The following is a 23,741-nucleotide window of genomic DNA, read 5'->3' on the forward strand; positions in this document are numbered from 1 at the left end:
CTAGTGGCCCAGTGGTTAGGACTCGGTGCTCTCACTGCTGTGGGCCTGGGTTTCAATCCCTAGTCGGGGAACTAAGACGTGGCCAAAAATAAATAAATAAATAAGAATAATAAAAAACCAAAATAAAATGCATGTGGGTATGTGTTTATTTTTAATTGTGCGACATAAGAGTTTATAACCCTTCAGTTGTTGATATTTGGAGCTGCTTACTCTAATGTCATAAAGACTAGAGACAAATTAGTCCCGGTCTTATAAAACTCACATGTGTTTATAACAACCAGATAGCACACCACAGCTGGAGGAAGAGAGAAACAGGGCTAGAAAACAGGGCGTTGTCATGTGGGAATTCAGACTCATTGTACCATGATATGGCTCTATAACTTGAATTACAGCTTTGTTGTTGTTGTTATTGACAACAGGCAACAAATAACAGAGATTATCAACTGTAAGTAATACTTAGATGATGACCTTTCCCTCCCAATCCTCACCCCTCCCCCACACCCCAAACCTCCAACATCTGGTGATCTGACACAGCTGAGAGGGCCTACTTGTGTTTCAACTTCTGTGACTCTGTCAAAAGCCAACTCCTGTTTAATTGTGTAGAAACCCAAAGTTGTCCAGAAGAGCAGGACCTCAGAGCCATGCCAAGGGTGGAAGCAGTGATGCAGCTGTTTCTGAAGAAAATCCTGTTCCCAGCATCCCCAGGTAATTCCTATGCAGAATCCTTGCTTCCCAAATCCTCACTTCCATCCTTCAGTTATATCCCAATTACCACTGCCAACTGCCAACTGCCAACAGGGCTCTTGGCCTCCCCCTTCACCCTCAGCTGCAGGGGTGGACCCAGGGTGGACAAAGCGTATGTGCATATAGTGACCTGCCAGAATGTCTTTCTATTTATTTTCAGGCTATAGTAACAAACCAGGCGTCAAGGAGACTTGAGTTATAATCATAGATTCCCAGAATCTGAACACTGGAAGGACTTGTGAAGACAATCTGACCCCACCCATAACTTAATCTAACTTGGAAAATATGAGAACAAAAAGCCCAGATGGTGGCCTGCTCAGAGGAATGTTGGTCCAGTAGAAAGTACAAGGGTGGGCTTCCCTGGTGGCGCAGTGGCTGAGAATCTGCCTGCTAATGCAGGGGACACGGGTTCGAGCCCTGGTCTGGGAATATCCCACATGCCGCGGAGCAACTAGGCCCGTGAGCCACAACTACTGAGCCTGCGTGTCTGGAGCCTGTGCCCCACAACAAGAGAGGCCACGATAGAGAGAGGCCCGTGCACCACGATGAAGAGTGGCCCCCGCTCGCCGCAACTAGAGAAAGCCCTCGCACAGAAACGAAGACCCAACACAGCCAAAAATAAATATAAAAATAAATAAATAAATAAAAGATTACTATTAAAAAAAAAAAAAAAAAGAAAGTACAAGGGTACTTGAGGTTTGGCTCTCAGCTCTGCAATTTATCACCTGTACGGACCTTGAGCAAGTTCCTTATCTTAGGTAAGCTTCTGTTTCTCTAGCTGAAAAATTCCTAACATGTAGCAATAATGACAGCTAACATTTATTAAGTGTTTATTACGTATCAGACACTGTGCTAAGTATTTTTCAACATTTCTCATTTAATACTCAAAGCAACCCCCTGAGGTAGGTACTGCCACAAAACCTGTCATAAAAAAATTGAGATTTATAAAGAACCCAACCAAATTACACTTCTAGAAAGGGGCACAGCTGGCACTCAAAGCCAGATTCTCCTCATTAAGGTGCCCCCAGATCTCAAGAGGGTCCCACACCACGGCGGACTTGGCAAACATCAGGTCCCACCCCCAAATCTCTGACTCCAGGGCTCTTGCCATTCACAGGTCTTGTGCACTTAGGTAAATCACTTAAACACCTGCGAATCTGTTTTCTTAGTTATAAAATGTAAATACTAACTCTCTATCTTATTTCTTTCATGGATTCATGTGAGTATACAATGAGATAATGTCTATGAGAACTCTCTGAGAATGGTGTAGAGCTTTAAAACCTTGAAACATTATCACTAGTATTATCATTTGCAGGTAGCAGCTGCAGTAGAAAGGCATTGGTATTGGACATCACAACACCTGGGCTTGAGTCCCAGCGTTGTCACGTTCTGAATGAGTGATCATGTTCAAGTCACTCAACGTCTCAGAGTCAGTTTTCTCATCTGTAAAATGGGGATAATCATACCTACCTCAGGGTGTCACTATGAGGATGAGATGAAATGATAAATGTAAAAATTGTAAAGCAATGGCCAAATATCTACAAAAACTCTTTGAAAGTCCCAGTGCTTTCCAAAGGTAACATGGTCAAATTTTTGAACATGAGTCATACCTTCTTCTTTTTCAAAGGTGATAAGTGCTTGTCCTTTTTGTAGCTCATAAGGGACTTTTGAGCTCACTTGACACGAATAGGAGATATTTGAAAACTGGCTGTCACTCTCAGGATTCTCTACAGCTGTGAACTTTATCTTTGTTTCGGGAATATCCTCGTTAATCTAATTCAAACAGAAATGTTTGATTAAAATCAAGACAAGAAATAACTTAAGTCCTTCCAATGATAATGTGATTTGATCATCCAATAATTCACTCTCCACTGACTTCAGAGCCCCACGGAATACTGAGCATGGTCTTATTTAATATCTTTAGTAATTGCTTCTTCCCAGGGAAGTACTCAGTAATGTAGTCAGATGCTGATCCTTTAATATTATTTCACAGATGAAATTGTAAATATATAATCTCTCACTTTTTCTAAGTGTTTAAACTGGTCAATATTGTGTGGTGTTTGAGTCTAAAGCCTACATCATTCCTGTAGAAAAATACCCTTTAAACAACTGTGCCAATAATAGGCTATCTCACAAAGAAATCATTGCACAGTATATTTACCCTCACTGCAAAGAGGTATGAAATAGAGTCAGGTGTATACTATGGTTATTTTGATGGCAAACTCAGATAACTTCATCCAAAAAGAAAGACTCCTGAATTCAATGACTTAAAATTTATCAAATTTAAATTCCCCCTTCCTCAACACCTGCCCATCAACTTTTTAACCATTACCACAACTTAGGTTTATAAAAATGTGAAGGGACACTGCCAGCAAGATCTGTAATCTGGAGGATAAAGTTAAGGGGTTATACTTAGCTGCTTAAAATCAGTGGGATGAACAGTCAATACAACCACACATAAATGCACAAATGAATCGTGTGTTTGCATTTCTATTTCCCATGGTTATTTTACCTGTTGCAAGAAAAGGTGTTATCGCAAAGAGATTAGAAATATCAAGTGAGTCATTTGATCTAATCTGACATTTATTCTACATGTAACTTTGGTAGAATTTCTGATTACCATAACTCTGATTTCAAAACGATCTGCAGTGTCTTGAGAAAAGGCAGAGTGTTTCCCAATAATGTAGAAACATCCAGTATACCCTGAGAAGTCAAGAGCTTTCCGGAGTGAGAGTGAGAATGCCTGCTTCTAGTCCTGAGTACACCGCGGCAGGGAGCAATTCACTTATGCTCTCTAGACCCCAGTTTCAGTCCTCTGTGAAGTGAATCAACTGAGCTGGCTGGGTTCCCAAGGCCCTTTGAGTTGTAGGACTAAATGATTCTAGCTCCAGCCTGAGAAGTATCCAGAATCTTAACAGAGATTTCTCTAAATCTCACAAACACCGGAAACTTCACTTCCTGATATTCAACATCCTATCCCCCATTTCAGAAACAAAAAGTGACAATGCTTTAAGCATTTAAATTGTTTAAAGTATTTTTTTTAACAACCTGGGTTGTTATGAAGAAAAAAGGAGTGAAAGCTATGTCTAACTCAAACACAGGAGAAATTAAGAAAGAATTTAAATGGTGAAGATACTCATCCAATTTTTTTTTAACTGTGAAACTCACTTAAATTACTTGGATGAGGAGAACAATAAAAGAACTTGTTGAGAAGACCAAGAATTTGATCCAAAAGTGATTGATGATGACCACCATTTTGGGGTAGTTTTGGATTAACATATACATGAATATTAAAACATGTATTAGCATAAGTGTGCAGCAAGATGAAATTCTACAGTGATCACACACCTGTGACCAGCACCCAGATTAATAATCAGAACAAGACCAACACCCCAGAAGCCCTCTTGGGTACCCTTCCAGTTCCTACCTGCCTCTAAGAGTAACCACCATACTAACTTCTAACATCGTGCTTTTGTGCTCTATTTCAATGGAAGCATATGGTGTGCCCTCTTTCTCCTTTTCTGGCTCAGTACTGTGTTTATGAAATTCATCGATGTTATTGCATACAGTTGTAGCCTGTTCATTCTCATTGTTGTGTAGTAGTGCATTGTGTGAATACACCCTAATTTATTAATTCATCCTACTGCTCTCAGTTTGGGGCTGTTGCAAACAGTGGTGCCAGGGATGACCATAATGTTTTAGAAATGAATTCTGTACCGATAAATTGCTTTTCCTGAAAAATGGGGTCTGTGAAAAATGAGATACATAAAATAATTAAAGAAGTACCTGGGAGTTCCTGGTTGTCGCTTGCAACTCAGCTTCAAGCTTTTGGATCTCCTCCTTTAACTGAGTATTTTCCTTTTCAATTTCACTAGTTAATTTCTAAAAATAAAAAGGAAATAAAATAACACCCAAAATTTAAACAGTCCTGACCTCATTTTTCTTTTCTTTTCTTAATATTTATTTATTTTGGCTGCACAAGGTCTTAGTTGCGGCACGCGGGATCTTTGTTGCAGCATGTGGGATCTTTAGTTGCAGCGTGTGGGCTTCTTAGTTGTGGCATGTGGACTTCTTAGTTGTGCATGCCTGTGGGAGCTAGTTCCCCGACCAGGGATGGAACCCGGGTCCCCTGCATTGGGAGCGTGGAGTCTTACCCACTAGACCACCAGGGAAGTCCCAGCCCCAACCTCATTTTTCTAATTAATTAAAGAAGCAAAATTTCTCTCACTTTGAACAAGGCAAAGAAAGACATTAGACAGTCTCAGAATAAATATGATCACGTGAATAATACCTTTGTCAAATGTTTTACATCATCACCTGTCGACTTTCTTACCACTGCCAAGGATTATTATCTCCATTATACAAAAAAGGAAACCACCTTTCACACTAAACCAAAGTCACAGAAATGTTTATAGTAGAGCAAGGATTGATACCCCTATCTTCTGGATCTTAGTTCAGTGCTCTGTCAATTCCTTCCTAACTATTTGTAACTCCAATATGACTTCTAAGTTGCACCATAACTGTGGACATATGTTACTCTGGGGCAATTAAAAAATTTTTTTTCTGTGATTCCCACAGTATAGCTGCCTTGACATGCCAGACAGATGGCCTTGAGTAAGTGGTTTAACTATCTGAGCCTCCATTCCCTCTTAGGTCTAATTGGATAATTGCTAACGAAGCTCTTAACTTCTAGGTGCAAATCAAAGAAATGAGAGAGGAAGTGAAAAAGCAGCTAACATTGTAAGCTGTGTAAGAGAAAGAAAAGAAATACGATTCTTCTTGTCAGTCTTGAATAATAGAGGTAAAAAAACCCTGAAAACCCTAATATTCTTCCACATTCAATATAATGTTGGACAAAGACATATGAAACATGCCTCACTGTAAAACTAATAGATGTAAGTTAATCTTTAATAGTACTCAGTAATTTTTCCTTTTTACCTGGTTTTGTTCATCTTTCATAAATTCTTCAGCTGGCCCATACTCCTTAAGAACTTGTTTTTTGTTATCTTCATCAGTTGCCATGGTTCCCTAATTATTATAAAAAATAAATACTTTAAAAATAGTACAAACACACAAATTCAAGAAGAAAAAATAACTTTTACCCTCTTACGGAAGAAACATCTCTTCTTTGCTATATGTTTTTTCCTATCACCGAAGTCTTTATTATCATGTGGATTATATCCAAAGTCTCTATTTCAAATAACTTTCACATCTATAAACATATAAAAAGGTTCTAAAAATCCTTTGCTTTTCAACACCGTAAGAGAAAATAATAGGTATTAACATTCCTTTGTAGTTCTCATTTCAATCATAATATGATGCTCCATTTTAAAAGACTATTATTTTGGTCTTCTAGACTTTTTCAAAGGTTTTTATTTAAATATTTAATTCTCCCTATTATACTCCCCAAATGGAATGGAGTAAAAAGACCTCCAAACACCGTTCCTCTATGCATACAGGGGTTTTCACAAACCCTCCCCTGAGTTCATACACTTGGACAGGAAAAAAACTTCATCTTTATTTCTAATAACCTCTGATTGAAACTTAGCATTCTCTTCAAATATGAATATAGGCAACAAGCCACATAGTATTTGCAGCCCCTGTGACAAAAGTCACCAAGACGGTACAGATATTTTCATAAAATATTTTGACTCTTCCAGATATCCTGAAACATTGCTTGTGTTTAACCCTGCTTCAAAACTATGATAGTTATTAAACTCACGACTAGGTCTTGTAATAAACTGTAATATATTGATATATATTACTATATTAAATATTTGCTTTTTAAATAACCTGATAATCATATTTCAATGTAATTTGTTTCCTTTATAATTCTATGTATTTTGTTTTATACAACTTAACAACTTTTTTATTTTGAGAAAGGCACACAAGCTTTTTCAGACTGGCACCAAAAAAGTTAAGAAACCTTGCCTGCATATTAATTTACTAAGATGGAGTTGTCCCAGATCAAATATGACACAAGGATTATCACAACAGTTTTTATTGTTTTAGAAGCACATTAAATAATGTGTCTGTTAACACAATCTTCCAAGATTTCAAGTGGCTAAATTCTCACTATTCCTATAGAAGAAACAGAAAAGACATGTATTCTTCTTTAAAAATAAAATAGAAGACTAGCAAAAAATTAGTCATGGCTTAGTTTACTCAGTGTGAACACAGGCAGTGTCCAAAAAAAGGGGTCATATGGTAGTTCTACTTTTAACTTTGTGAGGAACCTCCATACTGTTCTCCATAGCGGCTGCACCAATTTACATTCCCACCAACAGTGCACAGGGGTTCCCTTTTCTCCACACCCTCTCCAGTATTTGTTACCTCTTGTCTTTTTCATGATGCCCATTCTAATAAATGTGAAGTGGTATCTCATTGGGGTTTTATTTTTTTTGTTCTCCTTTTTTTTTTTTTTTTTTTTAAAACATCTCTCATTGGGGTTTTAATTTACATTTCACTAGTGATTAGTGACGTTGAGCACCTTTTCATGTACCTGTTGGCCTTTTGTATATCTTCTTTGGAGAAATGTCTATTTAAGTCCTTTGCCCATTTTTTAATTGAGTTATTTGTTTTTTTGGTATTGAGTTTTATGAGTTCTTTATATATTTTGGATATTAAAGCCTTATCAGATATATGGTTTGGACATGTTTTTTTCTATTCCATAGGTTGTCTTTTCACTTTGTTTATGGTTTCTTTTGCTGCACAGAAGCTTTTTAGTTTGATATGATCCAGCAATTTCATCTCTGGGAATATATCCAAAGGAAAAGAAAACACTAACTTGAAAAGATATCTGCACCCCCTGATCATTGCAGCGTTATTTACAATAGCCATGACATGGAAAGAACCTAAGTGTCCATCAATGGATGAATGAATGGATAAAGAAATTGTGGTATATATATTGTGGTATATACAATGTGATATTATTCAGCCATAAAAAATGAAGAAATTTTACCATTTGCAACAACATGGATGGACCCTGAAGGCATTATGCTAAGTGAAATCAGGCAGACAGAAAAAGACAAATACTGTATGATCTCACATGTGGAATCTTAAAAAAAAACAAAAAATAACTCATAGAAAAAAAGATCAGATTTGTGGTTACCAGAGGCAGAGGGTAGAGGGAGGGGGAATTGGGGGGAGGTGGTCAAAGGTACAAACTTCCAGTTATAAGATAAATAAGTAGTAGGGAGGCAATGTGCAACATGATGACTATAGCTAACACTGCTATGATATATAGGGAAGTTGTTGAGGATAAATCCTAAGAGTTCTCATCACAAGGAGAATTTTTTTTTCTTTTTTTCCGTCTTTTCTTTTTATTGTATCTATATGACAAGATGGAGGTTAGCTGAACCTATTATGGTAATCATTTCATAATATGTGTGAGTCAAACCATCATGCTGCAAACTTGTACAGTGGCATATGTCAATTATTTCTCAATAAAACTAGAAAAAAAGAAGGGGTCATCTAGCACCCAGACCTTGGTTTCCAATCTATTCTCCAATAAAAGGAACTAGGGTTCCTTTGAGCAAAGGCTGATTCTACCTTTGGGGCAGGAAATATACAAGATGAGCCTGGAGCTCCCAGTGGGCAAATGTACATAAACACAATTTATCAAGTAAGTAAATATATGGAGGATAACAGGAGTCAGGTTTTTCATTGTCAGAGAACGTGATTATAAATATGCAAAGGGAGAAAAATAGAATGAATGCTATGAATTGGAACTAGAGATATCAGCATAATCTCATGATTTCTGATAGATTGATAGAGAAGTACAGAAATTTAAATACAGATATAAGTGTGTGAATGTGTGATATTCCCCAGTTCTGTCTGCTAAAAGGGCCTGGAAACAAAGACAATAGCAGTGGGCACATCTAGCACCCAGAATTTAGTTTCTAGTACCATTCTCAGCTACTAGGAACCAAGGCTATTCAGAGAAATGGCTGCTTCTAGAAATGGGACAGGAAAAGTACAAGACAAGCATCTTATGATGCCAGAAAGCAAGAAATGCTCAAAGAATGATGAGGATATGTCACAAGAACATAGAGTCCACCTTGATGAGGTTCTCACTGGACAAATCTGGGAATCAATTAAGCACGGAAATAAATAATGACAGTAATAATTAAATCCACTGAGCAAAACAGAGAACTATGAGTCGGTAAACATAGCTAGCTAGCTAGCTAGGTAGATAGATAGATAGATAAATTGATATTCTTGTGAGGAAAGGACCATTTAATTAGTTTCAAAATACTTACCCACAAGTACTACAAACCAAAATCCAGTGCAGTCTCAATCATTTAGGTGTTCTGAGCACTCACCAGTCCTGGCATTGACAAGCCCTTGAAGGAGATCAACAACTTCAATGGGGATAAATATCAGTTTGCCCTTTTGCATTGAACATGTCAAGCTGACCTACAAGAATATAAGCACTGTAAGGGCTATGATTTTTGTTTTGTTCTCTAAAGTATGCTCTAGTTCATCCAGAACGCTACCCTAACAGTACCCAAAAGAGGGCCAGGGATATAGTCTATACTCAAGAAATGATTGGGTTCTTTTGTTTGTTTTTTTGTTTTTTGTTGTTGTTGTTTTAAATTATTATTTATTTATTTTTATTATTATTTTTGGCTGTGTTATGTCTTCATTTCTGTGCGAGGGCTTTCTCTAGTTGCAGCAAGCGGGGGCCACTCTTCATCGTGGTGCACGGGCCTCTCACTATTGTGGCCTCTCTTGTTGCGGAGCACAGGCTCCAGATGCGTAGGCTCAGTAGTTGTGGCTCACGGGCCTAGTTGCTCCGCGGCATGTGGGATCTTCCCAGACCAGGGCTCGAACCCGTGTCCCCTGCATTAGCAGGCAGATTCTCAACCACTGCGCCACCAGGGAAGCCCATGATTGTTTTTAATTGAGTTAAAATTTCCTTACACTGAACAACCTGTTATTGCACTTCATATAAGTGGAATCATTTGGTGTGTACCCTTTTATATGTGCTAGAGTTTTAAGCTCAACATGTTTTGGAGTTTTGTCCATGTTATTCCATGTATTAGTAGTTTGTTCCTTTTTATTGCTGTGTAGTATTCCATGCATGGATAGCCTACAAGTTGTTTATCCATTCTCTTGTTGGTGGCTATTTGGTTATTTCTGGTTTGGGGCTATTATGAATAAAGCTTCTCAAAACAAAACAAACAAACAAACAAAAGAAATACTTCTCCACAAAACACTAATTTCAAAGGGGAAAAGAATGACTTTACAGTGAAGAAGCCAGGCAGACAACACCATAATGAAGTAATCAAAGTAAATAATGAGATACATCAAAATCATCTGACATATGATAGGCACACCGAGAACACAGCATGACTCCTATGATATTCCTGCCAAAGATGCATGAGCCGAATCTAAACATGAGATAAACTGGCCTGTTCTCTCCAAAAGTGTCAAGTTCATGAAAGCCAAGGAAAGACTGAGAAACTGTCCCAGGCAGGAGATTAAAGAGACATCACAACTAAACACAATGCATAATTCTGAACTGGATCCTTTTGTTATAGGATATTATAGGGACAACTGGCAAAATTCAAATTAGATCCAAGGATTAGATGGCATAATGTATCAATATTAATTTTTCTGATTTTAATCACTGTATTTACATAGAGAACACTTTTTTTGTAGGAAATAAATACTCAAGAATTCCAGGGTAATTGGTCATGAAACCTACTCTCAAATAACTCAGGAAAAAGACAATTTTTTGCTTGCAGATTTTCTGTAAGTTTGAGGAGTTTAAAAATAAAAAAGGTATATATAAGTAGCTCTTTATTGCGTTAACAACTGCAGAGTCCTTATAACGGTATTCATCTCAGGTCTTACACAATCTAACCCCAACTAGTCTTATTTAGACAACTCCTGGACCAAGTCCCTTAACCACACTGAACACTCTAAGGGTTTCTCTTCTCCCTCCTGTCCCTCAATGTCACATCCTTCCTCCCCTCCCAACCTTAACCTCCACCTAATGAAACCCTACCGTTCAACATCCATCCCAAATTCCCCTCCAAGTTCTTGAAGCCTTGTCTGATTCCCCCAAATGATTTTACTTCTCCCACTATTATCTCTTTTGGGGAGCTTTGTGTACCTGTGTCATTTTCCATGACTAGACGGTCATGACCTTCTAGGCCAGGGACCACGTCCATTCTTCCTTGTATCCATTCAGAGCACAATACACATTCACACACTGAAAACACTCAATATTTATAGAATTGTGCAGTATCTTGACTGAGGTATTTATTCAGCTCAAGACATCCCAGGCATGTGAAGTTCTCTTATTACATTTCCAGAAAGCAGAACCTGCAACATTATATAACTGTTTTTTTAGTCTATATTCTTAATATAGACTAAGAATAATAATAAAGGCTTGTAATAAAGGCTCTCAATAATATATTTAACTCATATGAATGGTCTACTACATAATATTCCCAGGACTTCTTACAGCATATCTAGTATCTGGATACTTTCCCTCTTTGCATAAATGGGATGTACAGTAATAGCTTTCCTTTTATACAGTCAAATGGTAGGCAGAATAATGGTCCCCTTAAAGATGCCCATATGCTAACCCTCAGAATCTGTGAATATGTTAGGTCACACTGCAAAGAAGAATTAAAGCTGTAGAATGAATTAAGGTTGCTAATCAGTTGACTTTAAAATATAAAGATCTTGGACTTCCTTGGTGGTGCGGTGGTTAAGAATCTGCCTGCCAATGCAGGGGAACCGGGTTCGATCCCTGGTCCGGGAAGACCCCACATGCCGCGGAGCAACTAAGCCCCTGCACCACAACTACTGAGCCAGTGTGCCACAACTACTGAGCCTATGTGCTGCAACTACTGAAGCCTGCGTGCCTAGAGCCCGTGCTCCGCGAAGAGTAGCTCCTGCTCGCCACAACTAGAGACAGCCCGCATGCAGCGACAAAGACCCAACACAGTCAAAAAAATATATACATATATATAAATACAAAGATCTTCCTGGATTATTGGTGGGGAAATAATGTAATCACCAGGGTCCCTCTTCAAAGTGAAAGAGGAAGGCAGAAGAGTAGAATCAGAGTAAGATGTGACAACAGAAGAATAGTCAGAGAAATGCAACATTGCTGGCTTTGAGGATGGAGAAAGGGCACCATTGAGCCAAAGAAGGTGAGTAGTCTACAGAAGCTGGAAAAGACGAGAAAACAGGTTCACCACATTAGCCTCGGGAAAGGAAGGCAGCCCTGAAGACACCTTGATTTTAGCCCAGTGACGCCCAATTGGACTTCTAACCTGCAGAATTTTAAGATAATAAACTTGTGGCTTTTAAGCCACTAAGTCTGTGGTGATTTGTTATGGCAGCGAATGAAAAAACCAGTACAAATCACCTACACCCATTCACTACCTCTTTCCCTTAATATACTCACATCACCGTGGTGCCCCGCCTGATAGAAGCAAATCTTCCCATATGCATGCCTGGCGGCAAAAAGAAAGGAAATGAGGAGAAGAAAGGAAAAAGGAGGTGGTGATGCACAAAGTTGTTTTTTGTTTTGTTTTGTTTTTGTTTTCTAAACTTCTGCATGTTGTATAGATAGGGAAACATCGCATTCTCTTTTGGATGTCTCTTTCAAGAAAACCCCTGCATATTCTGAAAAGTGAGGCACGACTGCCAAAACCTGCGCCTGCCAAGAGAGTAAATGTCCTGAAGGAATCTGTTTTCCTAACAACTATCTCCAGAGACACTACAAGAACAGTGGGGAAACACAAACCATTTTAAGTTTCAATTTCCGAAATGAAGCAAAGCAAAGGAGACAGGGTCAGAGGCCGGGACGGCACAGAGAAGGCCCCGTGGGCCGGGAGCAGGCCTGTCCCCTCGGCGGCTGTGTGGTCCCCGCGACCCCGGCAGCGGGCAGCGCAGGGGCGCGGCGCTGGGGCTCTGCGCCCTGCCCCGTCCGCCCCCGGCTCTCCGCCGGGCGTCTCCCCGCGGGAGGTCCCGAGTCCCGCGGAACCTGCGTCATCGCCATCCACTGCCTCTCCAGCCCTGGACCACTAGGAGCGGGGATGGCAGGAGGGGAACGGGGCACCCACTCACCCGCCTCGGCCCGCCGAGCGCCGCGCCGCGGTTCCCGGAAACCTCGCTGGGGGCGCGCAGGTGGAGCGTCCGCGGGAGTCGCTGGAACCTCCGGGCCCGGCTGGCGCTGCCTTGTCCAGAAGCGCCTTGAGCCTTTTTCAAGTGGGTGTCCCCCAAATCAACAGTTTGGTTCCTTTAAAAAAAAGAAAGAAAGAATAAAAGGAGACGAAAACTACTCAAATGATGATTTTCTTTAAATCTAGCCACTGCTCGAATACCAAACCTGGTGTCTCCAATGATTAGTCACTAACAAGTTACACCTATTTTCACTTTCGATATTTAAAACGTGTTGGTTTTGGTTTTGTTTTGAGGGAATTTATTCCCAAAGTATTCCTTAAGTTTCCATAGACACTCATTTTAGGACATGCTTTAAAAACCACTCCTTTGTATGTGTATTACAGGATGTGTTTTTGGAAAAAGTGGATAGAAACCAAATAAAGCCAAAGTGGGAGTCTCTCATCAGATTGTAATGGTAACTCTCATTGTAATTTATTGGTCATTACAACCTTAATCTACAAATCTTTGCAGCCAGCACAAGGTCAACTTTTGTGTACAGGTATTTCTTTTGCAACTTCCCAGGAAGTTGGGAAAGCTGTGGTGTTCAGTTGGTTTCTATGACCCATGTCCCTTGAAAGTTTTCTTATAATCTTTTGTTTTGTTGTGAAGCTTATAAATAAATACTTCACTGAGTGTGATCTTTTCCTTTGAAATGGAAAACATCTGGTTTACTTCAAAAATTGCATTGTTTCTGAATCCTACACAGAGAACCACCCCACAGCTGCACTGGCTGGTAAATAGAGGTCAGGGAGGAGATGTATCAAAATGACTCACAGGCATAAATTCTAGTTTATAGTGCTGTATATTCATATATAACTGATATATAATCTGATAAAATGAAAGATTAACCAAAGTCAAATTCCTTTATATCAAGAATATTATATGCATTTTCAAATAAATTAATACATTGAGATATTTCCAAATGATGTAAATATCAGTAGGTTTTGATTGCATACCACTCCTGAATTAAAAAGTGGTTTGCTCTGCAAAGGGAAAAGGAAATAAACATTTACAGGTGTATTAAATATTCACCTTTTCTATGTGAAAAAAAAAGAATATTGATGGCAATCAGTTTAAAGTGGCCTTTCTAAGTGAAAAAAATAAAGTGGTGCATAGACACTTGTACTCATCAGCGCAGTCAAAATAGTACCAAAACTCTAACTGTGGCAGCCTGAGAATTACTTTTGGTCTCCCTTAAAATTTATTTTATTTTATTTATTTATTTAAATTTATTTATTTATTTATTTAATTTATCTATTTTTTGGCTGCGTTGGGTCTTCGTTGCTGCACAAGGGCTTTCTCTAGTTGCAAGCGAGCAGGGGCTACTCTTCGTTGCAGTGCGCGTGCTTCTCATTGCGGTGACTTCTCTTGTTCCAGAGCAAGGGCTCTAGGTGCGTGGGCTTCGGTAGCTGTGGCACTTGGGCTTAGTTGCTCCTTGGCATGTGGGATCTTCCCGGACCAGGGCTCGAACCCGTGTCCCCTGCATTGGCAGGCGGATTCTTAACCACTGAGCCACCAGGGAAGCCCCTTTTATTTTATTTTTGGCTGCACTGCAAGGCTTGAGGGATCTTAGTTCCCTGGCCAGGGATTGAACCCTGGCCCATGGGAGTGAAAGCGCTGAGTCCTAACCACTGGACCGGCAGGAAACTTCCATCCCTTATAGTTTTAGAGAACATGAACTCTAGAGGTTATTTAGTTCAAACCTCATTTCTTCTTTTATCTTATTTTTGTTTTTTATAAGAAGATACTAAGCAATAGGACCATGACCAGAACAGGACTCATCTAAGATTGACTCCAGTCCTGTTAAAGGACAAAGAATACAGTTAGTAGGGAAGCCTTTGGGCCACCCACATGCTGAAGCTGAGCCACGTGTAACAGTCTGAACTCAAGTCAACTTCAGGTCCAGTACTCTGCAAAGCACAGGGGTTCCAAAGATGAATAGGCAGCTCCCAGATATATATATATATATATATATTTTTAATTTTATTTATTTTTGGCTGCGTTGGGTCTTTGTTGCTGCGCGGGCTTTCTCTAGTTGCGGTGAGCGGGGGCTACTCTTCATTGTGGTGCGCCAGCTTCTCATTGCGGTGGGTTCTCTTGTTGCGGAGCATGGGCTCTGGGTGTGTGGGCTCAATAGTTGTGGCTCGTGAGCTCTAGAGCTCAGGCTCAGTAGTTGTGGTGCATGGGCTTAGTTGCTCCGCAGCATGTGGGATCTTCCCGCACCAGGGCTCGAACCTGTGTCTGCTGCATTGGCAGGCGGATTCTTAACCACTGCGCCACCAGGGAAGTCCCAGCTCCCCGATATATTATTGTTAACAATCGTAATTGCGAAGATCTACTGAGAACTCCTAGGCATTTTACAAACTGTTTTTGCTTTGCAAACAATATGAGATATACGTATTATCCTCATTTTGCAGATGAGGAAACTATGGCTTAAAGTGCTGATCCAAAACCAGGCAATTAACCCGTGATGACATTGATATCTTTCTCTACTCTCAACCATGAAGTCAGTCTCCACACTATGTTCTACAGGGCATGAAAAAAGAGGGAATTCTATGGGCAAGTATGATTAAGAAATGCTGCATACTGGATTCACACTTGGGAGATTCACAATGCACATCCGCATGTTGAGTTTTGAGAAGTATTGCAGGCAAAAATTATAGCATACATTTAAAAGTTTAACTTTATTTAATCTTGAATTTATCAAACTCATTTGACCACTAAAGCCTTTTTTTCAAGGAGCAGCTATTAAAATCTTGAAAAGTTTCTAGTGGGGCAATTTGAGTAATGCTTTACTAATGATGGGGTCCAGGACTTGCTTCCTCAAAATATGGCACCTTGGAATATTGACTATTTTAAGTAGAAGGAGTTTGAGAAACAGTAGAAGCAAGACGGTCACTCTGACCATCCCCCCCACGACCGTCCTTCTCTGAAATAGTTCAAAAAGCCTCCTGTGAGAGCTGCTCACCCTATACCTGTGGGAAAGGAGCATTCTTATCTCCAAAGACAGATGGACCCAGAGAAGAATCCTAACAAACCAGCTTTGCTAAGTTTTCTCCAGTTTACTTCAATTACCTCATACTCTCTGACCTGTCAAATTTTCCATGACTATCCTCTCTTCATCAAACCTAGCATAAAAATACTCAGTTCTAACTGTTTCCATGGGTCTTCATTTCCTTACGAAGACTTCTGTGTCATGTACAACTTACGTTAAATAAATTTGTAGGCTTTTCTCCTCTTCATCTGTCTTTGTCAGTTTCATTTTCAGACCCAGCCAGGAGCCCTAAGAGGGTCAAGGAAAACTTTTTCTTTCTATCTATCTATCTATCTATCTATCTATCTATCTATCTATCTATCTATCTATCTTCTATCTATCACACACTCAATAAATATTATATCACACATGAGATGCCTTGAACATGTCATGTAAATCTACACTGCCATGATATGAGATGTATATTGTGTTACAAATTTATCTCCCCACCAGATGGCAATGGGCTTCTCCCAGGCTTCTCTATAAATGCACCATCCCCCCACTCACCAGTGTTACATACTGTACCATGTGTGCTATGAAGTGTGATACTAGGAGTAGTAGAACACCAAGGAGAAAACAGTCCCCTCTACTTCAGGAAGTCAGGGAATGTTTCCTCCACAGAAGAGGTGAAGATTGAGTTGACTCTTAAAGGTAGAGGAAGTGAACTGAGACCAAAGGTCAGATGAAAAATCCCAGAGAGGCACCATGAGTTTAGTGGATATGCAAACCATGAGAAAACCACCTGATATCTATTATATTATGCTCTTTCTTTTAGAAAAGGTCTAGCACACCAAGTTTATGCTGCTAGTTGCCAAGATTTTGGTAATCCTGTTTGCAGTTCGTCCTTGGGGAAGTTGCAACATTTAAACTTTGCCCAGCATTGTGCAGGGTCCTGGGCGACACAAAGGAATTAGGTAACATCATTCTCATTTTCAAGAGGTTTGCAATTGAAATATCAAGAGTAAAGGACTGTTGCCAAGACAGTAGATCTTAAATACTCTCACCACAAAGAAGAAATGATAATTACGTGACATGATGGAGGTATTAGCTGTGGTAATCATTCGACAATATATAAGTGTAACAAATCAGTATGTTGTATGCCTTGTTCCCCTTAAACTCACACAATGTTATTTGTCAACTGTATCTCAACAAAGCTGTAAAAAAATGAATAAAATAGTAGACAACAAGTTTTTTAAAAAGCAAAGGAAAATAAATATTCTATCCCTTTCTATCAGGCAGGCAGTACTACATAGTTAAGAGCATGGTTTTGATATGAGTTGTTGGTTTGAATACCAATTTCAAGTTACTGAAGTTTCCCAGCCTCATTTTTCTCCTCTGTAGGATGGAGCTGTTGTGATGAGATACTGCTACATGTCAAGGTCTAAGCACAGTGCCTTACCCAGGATAAGCATTCAAGTAGCTTGACACTGGTAGCCCAGGTAGCTGTTACCATCTTATACGTGGGTGAGATTCTTTTTCCATTTTCTTCTTGCACATTTCTTCTGCTTTGTCTTCCTACCTGAAAAAGTACACTTAAGACAAAGACCATTTTTTATTTCTTTTGTGTCACCTGCAGTTACTAGTAAAATGACTATACCTAGTACATGCAATATAAATATTATACCTATTTCTAACTAGTAGTTAGATACAAGAGTAGGAGTCAAATACTCTAGGCTCAATATTATAACCCCTTTGTATAGGTTTTCATGTTAGTGTATGAATAAGTTTGTATAAGTGAACAAAATATTGTGAGCTAGATCAAATATTTACAAATAGAAGTTTATAATAGAAGTTAATCCAAGTAAAATAACAATAATAAAATTAAAGAATAAAGGACATTACCTTCTTGAATCATGCCTGGGCCACTGATTTATCATATAAACATACTTGATCAGTCAGAAAATTCTGTTTTGTTAAAGTATTTAGAGAATAAAGCTACTGTCCTTGGACAATGCTGGAAAGAACACTTGAGTGTTTTGCTCATGAAACAGAGGTTCAAAAATAAAAATTGATCCTTGATATCCTTAAGATATCAAGCAGTAAACCTCAATATTATATTATGGAAATTATTTTAAGAGAATCTGAGAATACTGCTGATGTTTTCCTGCTTTGCTTGCAAACTGAATACTGCTTTTTTTTTTTTAATTAATTTATTTTATTTATTTTTGGCTCTGTTGGGTCTTTGTTGCTGTGCGCAGGCTTTCTCTAGTTGCGGCGAGCGGGGGCTACTGTTTGTTGCAGTGCGCAGGCTTCTTGTTGCGGTGGCTTCTCTTGTTGCAGAGCACGGGCTCTAGGCACGCGGGCTTCAGTAGTTGTGGCGCACAGGCTTAGTTGCTCCTCGGCATGTGGGATCTTCCCGGATCAGGGCTCGAACCTGTGTCCTCTGCACTGGCAGGTGGATTCTTAACCACTGCGCCACCAGGGAAGCCCCTGAATATTGCTTCTGAATTGGCTATACTCCAATATAAAATAAAAAGTTAAAAAAAAAAAAAATGAATACTGCTTCTGACAGAATTCTCTCAGGGTGAAGTGATAGTAGGATAAATCCAATTGTTTGGCTTGAACTTAAAATCACAGGGGAGGAAAAAGCTTAAAGAGCCTTGAGATTCTCAGAATGCTTAAAAAGAACATAGCTTTGGAATGTTGGAAAAATCAAAATATTAAATTCTGATTATGTTCTCACCAAAAATCCCAAATGAGAAAGAATCGGGCAAAGCATCCAAATAAATCAATGTAGCTTCCCAGGGAGCTCAGCAGTTAAGAGAATATGCACAAACATAGTGAAAACAACTAAAGAAATTTATTTTGCTTGACTATCTATGTTTTTTGACTAGGGAATTTGTAGTTTGTTTTTGCCTGAGGAGTTCTAAAAATTGCCAAGTAGCAAGATTTGGGTTGGTGTTTGATAAGTTGTTTCTGATTATTTCCTTGGTTTGAATAGTTCTCCACAAGAGGTGTCAAGTCATTGCAACAAGGAAATTCACCAGTCTATTCAGAGTATTAAAAACATATCAGGCAAAGAGCTCAACTTTTTAAGTTAAATTTGTTTTCAGTTTGTTCTTAGTGTACCTAGGTATACGTAGGGGCATAATTTCTACTAAGATATATCTCAGTATAGTGTATGATTTCTGTTGAATCGTGTCCCAAACTCACCAGAAAGGGAAAATGTGTCTGTGGGTAAGAGGACGTCCTATAGACCAGTGCTTCTCAAACTCTAATGCCCATCTGAATCAGCTGGGGATCTTGTTAACATGTAGATCCTGGGAATTCCCTGGCGGTCCAGTGGTTAGGACTCAGCGCTTTCACTGCTGGGGCCCAGGTTCAATCCCTGGTTGGGGAGCTGAGATCCTACAAGCCACGTGGCACCGCCAAAAAAAAAAAAGCAGATCCTGATTCCATAGGTTTGAGGTGGAAGTTCTTCATTTTGAACGTTGCTTGGTGATGCTGGTGGCGTGATGGCGCTGGGTCTTGGACTATACTTTGAATAGCAAGGCTGTAGACTAACCAGTTCCCTAAAGAACAAAGAGGGAGCAGAAATGTTCACTCCAGAGTCAGGGTACTGTGTGCTGTGTGGCTCAGTCAGGGAGCACAGGGCCTCTTCCTGTTTGCCAGCCTGGTGGCCTAGGTTCATGAGTAGAAGAAAAGGCATTTCTTGACGTCCATGGTAGACAGGACAAGAGCAGTTCCTGTCTTTCATGCCATCTCCTTCAGAGGACAAAGGCTCCTTGTCTGCAGCTAGGCTGCCATTACAGCTACTCTGAAATGGAAAGGAAGGAATAAGCCATGAGGGTGAATGGGTCAAAATGATGCAAAAGTGGAAAGAAGTAAGGAGAAGCCAGAAAAAAAGAACAAGACTAGTATATCCGGGAACCCTGAAAGGAATATTCTTTTCTCTTTCATTAGTTATTCATTCCAATTTATTCTAAATAGTTTGCCCTGGTGTCCGGTGTAACAAGATAGAATGACCTCACACACAGGGCTCATTTTAACAACAAAATATCTTCATGGGGCAGTTTGATGATGTTGGACACATAAAGCCAGAGGTAATTCATCCCTCTAAATGCTTAAACTCCTCCAGAAAAATTAAAAAGACAAACAGTCTTCATCCCCAATAAAAATAAAACAAAGAAGTGTCCTTCAGATCTTATTGCTTGGTGACTTTATGCATTGAAATAGAAACACTATGGCCTTTTGGGAGGTTGACCTCAGCTGTTTTTCAACCATTTGAAGAATAAGAACTCTAATTTTGGTGCCAAGACTCAAAGCAAAGCTTTCTCAGGTGGATGAACAAGAGCTGTAGCTGGCTTGTCATGGAAATTGCACCACCTTAAAATCACCAGGAGAACTGGGCTGAGTCTCTGCTCTGACCCTTACTATAGGGTCACACTGGTCACACTACAAATTCACATCCAGTGTGTTCCCTGGAAATTCCTGGTGTTCCCTGAAAATGTGCAATGCATGCTAGGGAGGGATTCTGGGCTGCCAAGACTTGCTTGATTGCTGGTCTAGAATTAGATAGAACAAGTAAGAACAAGTCAGTCAAATAAGTCCAAGATTCAATCATATTCTCTCTCTCTCTCCCCCAACTATTTTGTCATGTTATTTTATGAACTTTACATAAGACAGACAGGTAATTGTTGAGTGGCTTTTTTTGTGGTCTAGTCTCTATCCTACTACCCTGAACGTATCCCAAACAGCAATGCGATTTTCCCTGCTCTTCACTGGCTCCTTTCTGTGGTCGCTAACCTGATCTGCCCTCTCCTAGGGACACGGTAACCAGGTGGCCCAGGTTTCTTAAGACTCCCTTTCACATAGTCTATCCAGTTTCATTCTTTGCCACAGCCAGTGTGTCTTTTCCTCCACACCCTCTCACATTAAAATTCATAGTTGATTGTCTAATTTTCACAGGAAGATTGTCATGATGGCTAATTTACATCTAGAATTTACCTTGCTAATGATTCCTTTGGTCCTTTCATCCTACACACCCCTGCCATGTTATTCTTCTAAAAGTTCTGCTGTCATCATGTCATTCCACACCTTAAGCATTTACAGGTGACATCTAACATATACAGCCCAAACTCCAGAGTGTAGGACCTACCCTCCCTCCCATGCTCCCAATCCCAAACTGTTTCCACAACAAGCTGGCTACAGCTTGTCTTTTTAACTTTATCATTCACTATTCTTCTTCTCTGTATCCAACCAAATTAGTCGGCTATCCTCTAAATCCAGAATAGTCTTATCAACCAACTGGTCTTCTTTCTTTTACCATTTCCTTTTCCTGAGATGTTTTCCTTCTCCTTTCTGTTATTTCAGTCATACGATTGTACACATGAACTTCTAACAAACACATGTCATACCTTAAATGCAGTGGTGATATTCAAGATATCAATAACTGATCAGTATGGACACTGAACCATCAGAAGAGCTCTAGCCAGAAGGCTGGAATGGTGTCCTAGAAGATCTTTCTGGGCCAGGCATTAATCCTACAGTTACTGGATCCTAGAAGGTGGCGGTGGGGTGGGGGGTGGGGGTGGTGCTGGGAATTCCTGGTGGAGATACGGCCAGGGCAGTAGAGGCACTGGGGTGGGCTTGGGGGAAGACTGCAACCAACTGGCACAGAAATATTTCATTATTTAACATCTGATATGAACACCCGGGGTACAGTGGCTGAACACCAGTGTCAGGCTTTGCTGCTGCATCTCCAGGCTCAAGTTAAGCTCCTGTCCAACAACCCCAGGAGTAGTGATCCCTCCCTCTCTAAATTATTTTAGCATGTTTTGCCCATACCACTTACTAGGTACATTCATAACCTTGCATTGTTAATTGTCTTTTTGGGGACTATTGTGCAATTCATCCCCAAAAGATGGTAATCTCTTCCAAAACAAGAGTTGTACTGTATCTTTGTCTCTCCCTAAATGTCAAATATAGTGCCTTTCTTGGGCAATTACTTATCCTATATTTATTAATGAAAATCGATTGAATGAGTAACTGAGAACCAATACACCATAATGTGGTCATTTCAAATGACCTCACTTAGAGAGTGAGGGAGTTACAGACATCTTTGAGACTCTGATAAGAGCTAGAGACTTTCTTCTCAGAAATATCCATAGCAACACGAAATCGTGCATACAATTTCAGGTGTCTTACATATCCCCCAAAGCCATTCATAGATTCCTGGGAGTCCATGGAATCTAGGTTAAGGACCGTGGTTTAAAAGGAATGTTATAGAACCAGAACATCAACCTAAAGAATTAACTGGGTTTTGTTTTGCTTTGTTTTTGTATCTTCTAAGTACATTTATTCATTCCATGAAGGAAATGGCCCTTATGCAGGTGTACAGTGATGTTCCATGTTTCCATATAACAGAGCTTGCCTAAAATCACAGCCAGACTGCGTTTCGTGCACTCTAAGTAAAGCTGGTTAATGATGACTGTGAGCAGGCCCAGGACTTGAAGTTTTCAAAACGTTACTTCTTTTATCAGCACTCTTGATTTTATAAACAATGAAGCCCATCAACCCCATTCCTACCCAGATCTCCTGGTAAACTTGAGTACAGTAGGGCTTCGTGAAGGATCCAAACATTTTTTTTTTTTTTTAAATTTATTTATTTATTTTGGCTGTGTTGGGTCTTCGTTTCTGTGCGAGGGCTTTCTCCAGTTGCAGCGAGCGGGGGCCACTCTTCATCGCGGTGCGCGGGCCTCTCACTGTCGCGGCCTCTCCCATTGCAGAGCACAGGCTCCAGACGCGCAGGCTCAGTAGTTGTGGCTCACGGGCCTAGTTGCTCCGCGGCATGTGGGATCTTCCCGGACCGGGACACGAACCCGTGTCCCCTGCATTGGCAGGTGGACTCCCAACCACTGCGCCACCAGGGAAGCCCGATCCAAACATTTTTAATAAGGTTTTGAAGCATCTTGGAGCAGGACGAACAGCTTAGGCCACACCAAGGCCCCACAGCTACTAAAGACTTAACTTGGGTGTTACCTTGGTATTCCAGTGAGAGGGCTATTTAGAAGAGCTCATCCTAGTTCACCTCTTGGATCATGGTGTCTCAGTGCTATCCCCTTGCCTCTACCTGGAAGGCAGAAGAGCAGCAGGACCCACAGGCTTGCCGTAGTGGTACAGTCTCCCCCAGGAATATGGTACTGCTGACTAAGGTTTCAGCTAAAGTGCACTCATTATCAGTTATACTCGTAGATGTCAGATGACAAATGCCAGTAACAATCTGGAGTGGGACCATCTGTGGTTGAATTCATTAACAGGTACCACATGCCAAAGTGTGGCTAAATAAGGGGGAAAGGGACAAGTGAAGAGGCAAGATCACTTTGCCTTAGACAGAACTTTGTTCATCAGGGAAAGCAATCTTGGCACATAAACTAAAGAGCAGACATGAGGCATAAAATAGTGAGATCATCGTCACTAAAACTCTGTGTGGAATTCACTCCCACCAAGGTACACGCCATGACTCAAAGAGATGGGACTTCCATCAACTCCCCAAGGCAATTAACTAGGTTCCTGTAATAAATTTCTTTCTGGAAGAAAGAAGAGCACTTATTTACAAGGGAAGCTGCCTGCTATGGTAGAGAAATGAGAGTCTAGAAAAATTACACTGTCTCATATTTCATACTGATTTGCTTCACTCCTTGGGAAAAAGTAGAAAATCTTTTACATACTATTAATCTTTGGATTGGTTCCTATTGTCAGAAACTTCTTCTTGGAGCTCACTACTACTACAAAGACATTAGACGTGGATAGTGAAGAGAACCCCAAAAGC

The 23,741-nt window shown here is 40.1% G+C and overlaps 1 protein-coding gene across 1 annotated transcript in view; it reads right to left on the reverse strand.

Annotated features, from left to right (window-relative positions):
- NMI (N-myc and STAT interactor) overlaps positions 1 to 23,505 on the reverse strand; it is a 62,084-nt gene extending 38,579 nt beyond the window's left edge. The window contains exons 1-6 of the mRNA XM_082465184.1: positions 23,428 to 23,505; positions 17,370 to 19,727; positions 12,841 to 13,012; positions 5,683 to 5,772; positions 4,531 to 4,626; positions 2,355 to 2,517 (exon numbers count right to left, since the gene is read on the reverse strand). Coding sequence (XP_082321310.1) covers positions 2,355 to 2,517; positions 4,531 to 4,626; positions 5,683 to 5,766 — 343 coding nt within the window. The 5' untranslated portion in view covers positions 5,767 to 5,772; positions 12,841 to 13,012; positions 17,370 to 19,727; positions 23,428 to 23,505. The remainder of the gene's footprint in view (positions 1 to 2,354; positions 2,518 to 4,530; positions 4,627 to 5,682; positions 5,773 to 12,840; positions 13,013 to 17,369; positions 19,728 to 23,427) is intronic.
- Positions 23,506 to 23,741: the final 236 nt, after the last annotated feature.

This window comes from Balaenoptera physalus (assembly GCF_965194825.1).
Source record: "Balaenoptera physalus genome assembly, chromosome: 6".
Classification (NCBI taxonomy): Eukaryota; Metazoa; Chordata; class Mammalia; order Artiodactyla; family Balaenopteridae; genus Balaenoptera; species Balaenoptera physalus.